The sequence below is a fragment of the Indicator indicator genome, chromosome 21 (genome assembly GCF_027791375.1).
Source record: "Indicator indicator isolate 239-I01 chromosome 21, UM_Iind_1.1, whole genome shotgun sequence".
In the NCBI taxonomy this organism is placed as follows: domain Eukaryota; kingdom Metazoa; phylum Chordata; class Aves; order Piciformes; family Indicatoridae; genus Indicator; species Indicator indicator.
This window is the reverse complement of record NC_072030.1, coordinates 11,932,777-11,940,259: the sequence shown is the minus strand read 5'-3', so window position 1 is coordinate 11,940,259 and position 7,483 is coordinate 11,932,777. Positions and strand designations below refer to the sequence as shown.

Genomic DNA, 7,483 nt, shown 5'->3' with positions numbered 1-7,483 from the left:
AGCAGTTGCATAAGGCTACAGGGCAACTTATAGATCTGGTTTTCTTGGCCTTGAAGAATTCCTGTATGATGGCAAGAATCCCTTTTTACCTGGCTTAGAAGCATCCCCTTGTCACTGCAGGGCCTTGTGGGCAGTGGGCTGTAATGAGGGGTTCCCTATTCCAGGGCACACAGAAGGGGAACAGGCACAGGTGTGCTTTTGACCTGTTGAAATGTTTTCAGTCTTCCAAAGCCAAATGCTGATAATGCACGCTCATTGCCCTTTGTGTAGGTAAATTTCCACTGTGGTTTAGAAACAGATGAAAACTTTTACCAGATGCAATGGTTGTTCTTTGACATATCTGTTTTCTGAAACACATAGGAGTGTGGGCAGACTTCTGACTTTCTGTTAAGCTGGTTTTTAGACTTGAGAAATTTAAGTGGCCAAATCTTGCTTGAAGTTGCATAGTTGCCCTCTTTATGATCCAGCATCTGGCTGTGTGTTCTGCTGTCATCTCTGGGAGCTCCAACTTGAAAAAGCAGAACTGACTATAATCAACCAAGACACCAACCTTGATCTTTGCTGCACTGTCTCTGACGAGAAATGAAACCATTCTGCTATTATTCAGGCCATGGCTGCTGATACTGTTGTACTAAATGCTGCTAAAACTGACTCCTGAATGAAGTGGCTACTGCACAACCTATTCTGAACTGAGTCAGCCTTGATGGCCACATCCAGAGATCGGCATGGACGCTGAGATGCTCTGGAAGGAATGATGAGCAGCACCCTGGGATATCAGTGCCAAGACACAGAAAGCAGAAGAGGTCAGTGCACGTGTAGTTGTTTTGCAGCCTGCATCTTAACTTTGTAATTCCACTCAAGGCAATAAACAGCCAACAGCCACATCTACAATTTAACAGTGAAATGGTGGTTTAAGTGTGGCTTGAATTTCTAAATAAGAAAAATCTATTACCAGTCTGCTAGGAAAGTTAATCAATTGACCTTTTGGGGAGGGCCTCTCTGCTTTCCCAGACAGAACAGGTTTTCCTTTCTTCACATGAATTTTTGTCTAGTTTAAAAGCTTGCAGTACTAGAAAAACAGAAAAATCCACACATCACTGACCATTGGTGGCTGCTGTAACATTGTTCTTAAAACTAAACGATTTTGACGTTTTTGAAAATTTTTGTGTTGGGATGCAAATGCAGTAAAACAGATAAATTAGACTCAGCTTTTATTTACAATCATATTACCTTTATTTTTTCCATAATGCAACTTATTCCAAGTCCTCCCCTGATAACTGATGCTGCAATGTTTACGTTCAATAAACCTATACAATGATAGTACATACAGCTGAAACCAACTGACTTGTAAATGTTGTCTGCACACTGTAAATTGCATACAGGAATGGAATATTCTCCACAAGCATCTGGAGCATTTCTTGAAGCACTGCTCTGGCAGAATGAGGCTGTACTAGAGGTACAGATCAGATGTTCTGCTCTCCCAGCAAGAAGCAAGGAGTTAAATCTCTGATATACTAAGAGGAAACAAAGTCTAAAATGTTCTCATAGTTTATTAATTACTTGAATGCAATAAACTATAAATTTGTAGAGGCATGGCTTTCCTTCGTTTTTGCTGGAAGGAATTGCTTGAAATCCTGACTCTTTGAGCATATCAGCTTGAGAGGTACAGCCTTTTTGTAATCATTGACTTAGATCTCTAAGTGATGCATGTATGGGGAAAAGAGGCAGAAGGGCTCCTATACATAACTCTGTAGTCTACACTTTTAAAAAAGCTAAAAAGCTGGGGTTTTATATCCTTTTCATTATCAAAGTATATTTTCTCTTTCAAAGTAAACTTAGTTTCTTCAGGAGGTGTTGGTTTTAGTAACAGCTCAGTGCTCTAAGCAGGAACTAGTAATTCAAAAATCACTCTCTTCTGGTGCAAGGTTTAAAGAACTACAGCTCATCCCCTTCGCTCTGAAGCCACAGCAGCAACTGCAGCCTTCCAGTGTCTGAGCATGTTTCTGAAACACCTCCTGTGCAGCTGCTGTAGGACCTCAGATACAGTCACCACAGTGAGCAAGTTCTGCTCTTAGCCCTGTCAACACTAGCATCTATAGACAAAAATCATTGTTTAAAGCTCTAGCACATCACAGAATAGTGCTGATACTGGTATTTTACAACTAACGCAACATCCAGTAAGTCACATGTATCCTAAAAGCTAAAAACTCAAGAGTAGGGTATGAAATCAAGAAACCACTAACATGGCATGGAATAAGGGGTAGAATAGATTAGATAACATTGTAAAGCTTGGGCAAGAACAAAAAGAATTTATTTCTCCATCCAGTATTTTATACACTTTACAAAAAACAGCAATACCACTCTGCCCATAAAAATGTTATCCATGGCAACAGAAAGCAAAGACTACTTTTTGTCATCTAATGGGATCTTTTTAAAATCATGATACAAAGGTTTGTGCTGTAGCAGTCCTCCACTTTGCACTGTAACAATAAGGCTTACTGTACTTTAAATACAAAGCTGTTACATCTGCAGTTATGAACCACTGGCTTTAACAAACATCATTTTATAGTTGCTTTTAGCTTCTTTTTTGTTTTCTGGAACCTCAGCTTCATCATGTTTTTCAGCAGCTTGCAGCTCCTCTGCAGACTCTTCTTGCTCTGACTCGGAGCCACTTTCCGAGTCCTCTGAACTCTCTTCAGAGGAGTGTCCAGCAGCCTCTTCTTGTTCTTCACTTTCCTGAAACTAGAAGGTCAGATGATGAGAGAGAGAAACCATTATTTCCTGGCAACGCCACTGCAGCTTTTAGAACTTCCCAGTGAGAATTTTTGCTTAATGGCTCCTTTCATTTAGTACTAAAATGGGCTGCTGCTGAACACAGGTCCTTAACAGACAGATTATTAGACAGAAAGCAACTCTGATGAAGTAGTTAACCTTACCAACCATGACATCCATGGTTTCATCTGCTACAGTCTTATTTAGTTACAGTAGAAATCCTAAAGTCACCATGAAGGGGAGTTTGAAAAGTTTCAGATCACATCAGTTTACTTTGGTGTACACAGTAATACTTGAGTATTTGTCATGGAGTGAAACATAATGAAACTAACAGCCAGACCATCAAGAGTTCACGACTCATCTTTGGACATAAATTTAGCACCAGTGTATAATCCAATGATCCTAAAGAGCAAAGCCATGGCTGTAATATTAAGAATTCTCAGCACTGTGCAAGTGGTTTTATTCATTCTGGAAACATAAGCTGTTTTTTTTTAATGCAGTAATTAGTGCTAAAAAGTTGGGGAAAATTATTGCACCTTTCAATTGGCAGTTGAAGACATCTTTCTAATAACCTAATTCTCTTGGTTTCTGTTGCACTTCTCTTCCTGCTCATTCCCATGGAAAGCATCAATGCAGATGGTGATCCTGCCTCCTTATGTATTCCTTGGCAACACCCCAATTCAGTGTATTTGTCACTTTCTGTCTTAATCAGTCCTGCCTACTATGAAGTATTAAGCATGTCATATCTCTTTTTCAGAACAATAATTACCATCAATCACATCCAGGCATCTGCATGGCCACCACAGCATACATAAACAAGGGTTAAGTGCCTGCACTAAGTCTCTCCTCTAAGTCAAATTGCAGAAGTTTGCCACTAGTTGTGGTGACTGGAATTTTAAACCATGGATCATCTTAGTGAAGTATGAAAATAAGCACTTACTACCTCGCTGAAACCAAGTCCACAATGGCGCCGGTTTCGTCCAGACATGGTGCTGTCCATGCTTTGTTGGTACTGAGACTCCAGTTCTTCATTCATTTTCTTGTCTTCTTCCCCTGCATTGTCCAGTGTACTTTGGTTATGGTTCATTCAAATTAACAAAGACATCAAATTACATGAAGTCACATTTTAAAAGATGACTGATATATAAGTCAAAAAGCTGCAATTTAGCCATCTTAAATTACTGGATTGAGTATTACTGCACATAAGGCATCAGTTTGCTAAGAATCCTATCAAGTGTGAAAGCAAAATTGCTCTGAAACACAGATGGGCTGTTAAGTTCCTAAGGACTGATGCATTCAGAGTTGCACTATGCATGGTGTATGTTCTACTGAATAAGGTAAACATACTATGTATCACTTCCTGCAAATACTGCAACATGTCACAGCAAGGGGAAAGTTTCTGACCTTCACTGCATAATGTGTGATTTTTATGGTTAAATCACAATATACAGCAGCAGAAGTCAGGACAACACTGCCACTCTTGTTTATAGAGCTGCATCTGAAACTATTTCATGCACCCTGAATTACCAGAAGCAGTTATTACAGTTCTACGTTTTTTCATCTTTAAGAAGTAGCAGGAAAACTAATTCTCATGAGCTACTTCAACATGCCATTTACTTAAACATTTGAGTAAGTAAATAAGGGATCATTTTTACTGGGAAAGTGTTCTAAAGTAGTTCTTGCAATCCTTTCTTCTTGTAAAAGGTAGGAATCTCCAATCGTCCTTGAAATGGGCCTACAACAGTCTAGTTTTTAATTTGTATCTCTGCAAAATTGAAAGATTATATAGCAAATTAATGTTTCCTCATCTGGAAGTTAGAGCTGCATGTTATTATAAAAGGACAATAGCTGTATGTTAGATGAGGAAGTGAAGTGTTAAGAAAATAGCTATTCTGTTGGATTTTTTTGTTTGGGGAAGGTATCTAAACTCTTTGCTAATGATAGTACTGATTCATTCTGACACCTCAAGGGAAGCGGAAATTCAGGTGATTCTCAGTCACTGTACCAACAGCAGAGCCTGGAACCAATCCTCAGCCTTCTGTTGGTGTTCTGATCCATAGATCATTTTTTGTTAACTGAAAAAACTACTAGTGGAGCATACTGAGGAAAGAAGTTTTCTGTAACACTGGCAGTTCCTATTCTATACAGCTTTATCAAAGCTTCTCTCAGACAGCCAAGCCCAGCTTGTTTATGATGTACTTTGACTTACTACCTAAGCAAGCATGATAAAAAGTTACCATGGTCGTGTGTTATACAACATATAATTATTGCTGATTGCCAATATGACCCTGCAGATCTTTCTTGCTTATATCTTGTTGCTTTAAGGCACAGATCTTTCTGTTCAACAGGTCATCAGGCAGCGGGGGAGAAATCAACCCTGTTCTTTTCAGTGCACAACAATTTAGAGGTTTGGGCATCTATGCCTGGCACCATGGAGGAAGTACAACACTGGTAGGTACCAATAGCAATAGAACCTTACTTCTTACTTCAGTAGCCTAGTGGCCCTGATTTCCAGGGCATTTGCACAGAAGTTTAACTATCAGGTACTTTGCTGAACCTGGACTTCAGGAGACAAGCAAGCACATCAGTAATCTTAACAAGGGAAATTAGGAACTTCTACAACTCCACAGCCTGACCTATCTTCAACTTCAGCCACAAAATCTGAAATCCCTCTCTGCAATATCCATGAACCTCAAGGTACTGGGATGGTCCTGAATAAGCATTCCATTTCCAACTTGGAATCAGCTGTTGGATAAACTGACCTGTCCTGAAGTGAGAGGTTGATCTGTGGTCTCCGATAACAAGGCGGCCAGTATGTTCTTTCTAAAAGAAAAGGCAGTTTGTTTTGGTGCTTTAGGGTCTGCTGACAGCTCTGCCAACATTCTGGAAATCTTAAATGGAAAAGGTTTGCTGCCAAACCTTGATGACCAGTTGTAGGACTGTAAGGTGTACTAACTAAAAACTGCTGCCTCTGATGTACTTGTTTCACTCAAGTTTTGTTGGCTTTTCTGAAAAACCCCACCAAGTAGATACCCTTTATTTTTCCCACACCCCGAAGCTGTTTCTATTTCTTTCTGTTTCTTGCCACTGATAGGAAAACTACTCCACAATGCTGGACAAGTGTGAATTCATGTTCTAACAATTTACCCTTTGTGTCTCTTTGTCTTGCACTATGCAATAGTTCAGCCTGTGCATCTTACAATGGTTCCACTTTTAGACTGGTCACAGCATCAGGTAAGACCTTCAGAGAGCTCATAAGTTACTGGCTTTGCAGTTGCTCAACAGCACATGCATCCCCATAGACAAGAACTGGCATTACATAGCAAGCAGCATTAAGTAGCCAAGTAGAAGTTAACATTAGTGGTAGTGGGATGTTTTAAAAATGTATTATATTCCATTACACTAGGAGGTATTAACTTTCACCCCTTTAATAATGTAAAATGTTTTAGCTTGCAAAAACACTGTATTCAAGCAAGTAAACTAGTAAAATTGTCTTGAAGGTAAGTAGAATTACAGTACTGAAACAACATTTTGTACACAGAAAAACCAAAAACGATTATGTTACTAATTTTGCAGCATTCAAAAACCAAAACCAAAACCAACAGTAGAAATAGAGCATTTTTTCTTCAATATTTCCTGGATTAGTTAGGTTTACTATTTTGCTGCTACCTTTTTTTTTTTTTGACCCTCTAGAAGATAATTTTACAGACCTTGTGCAGAGGTTTGTTAGTTTCTAACAGAGGCTGCCTCAAAAATGTCTGCAACTTAGCTGGTCTGAATGTATAAAGGGGGGGGAGGATGCTGCAGAGCAGAGACCTGACACTTCCTGGGCCATGTTTCGCATTGCACCCCTGCACACACAGCAGCTGTGAAACACAAATCCTCCTCAGAAGAGTGCCAAAGCAAAATTGCTTTGGCGCGGTTTGTCCTCGCCATTCGCATCACTGCGGCCTGCAGCAGCCTCCTTCCGGGGAGGTTTTGTTACATGGCAAACAAAACCCCGCGTGGCCGCTGGGGCGGGGTTCCTCCCCGTCGGGTCCCTGTGTGCCCGCGCGACTGAGGGGAGGGCGGCCTTACCTTCCCAGCGCCCATCAGCCGCAAGAACTTCTGCTTCCGTTCTTCGTTGCCGAGGTCCGCCGCCTCCCAGCTGCTGGAGCCCTGCGAGAGCACACGCTAACTCCGCCCGTCCTCCCCCTCCGCCGAGGCAGGCCCGCCGGTCCCCGAGGGGCCCCTCACCCCCCGCCATAGCCTCCCCCGTGACGCCTCCGCCGGCCACTGCCCCCCGGACAGGGCCTAGGAACAGGATGGGGGCGGCCAGCCCGAGCACGGCCAGGAAGGCCGCGGCCTTCCCTGTCTCCCGCCACGGCACTCGGGCACCGCACCGGGGCCCCGACGTGGCCTCCTCGTCCTCCCCCTCCCCCTCTGCCCCAAGTCCCGCGCCCATTTACATCGGGGGAGGCCGCTCGCTTGTGGCCATGGTGGCCCTGGGACTCCCTGGCCGAGCTCATCGCTGCGGCTGGATGACCGGCCCCTCTGCCGCCTTCCTGTCAGAGCTCCTCCCTCGACCAGCGGCAGGTCACGACTGGAGCCGGCCGCGGAGTGCGCCGGGACTGGTAGTTCTCTAAGGCGCGCGGCAACGCGGCGCGGGCAGGCCAAGACTACCCATCCCACAGGCCTCCGCGGCGGCGGGCGAAGGGCCCTGCCTGGTAAT

General features: G+C 42.9%; 1 protein-coding gene across 3 annotated transcripts; it reads right to left on the bottom strand.

The window, feature by feature from the left end:
• Window positions 1-1,235: 1,235 nt before the first annotated feature.
• C21H11orf58 (chromosome 21 C11orf58 homolog) lies at window positions 1,236-7,280 on the bottom strand. Of its 3 annotated transcripts, none has more exons than XM_054390485.1 (5): window positions 7,221-7,280; window positions 6,850-6,930; window positions 5,535-5,595; window positions 3,713-3,825; window positions 1,236-2,742 (listed from the first exon to the last, which is right to left on the bottom strand). In XM_054390485.1, exons 1-5 carry the CDS (start codon window positions 7,278-7,280, stop codon window positions 2,533-2,535), a joined length of 525 nt encoding a protein of 174 aa, XP_054246460.1. In that variant the 3' UTR covers window positions 1,236-2,532. The 3 variants fall into 3 exon arrangements, with proteins under 3 accessions (XP_054246460.1, XP_054246462.1, XP_054246461.1); XM_054390487.1 differs by having other exon boundaries at window positions 1,236-2,736; XM_054390486.1 differs by having other exon boundaries at window positions 3,716-3,825.
• Between the last annotated feature and the right edge of the window lie 203 nt (window positions 7,281-7,483).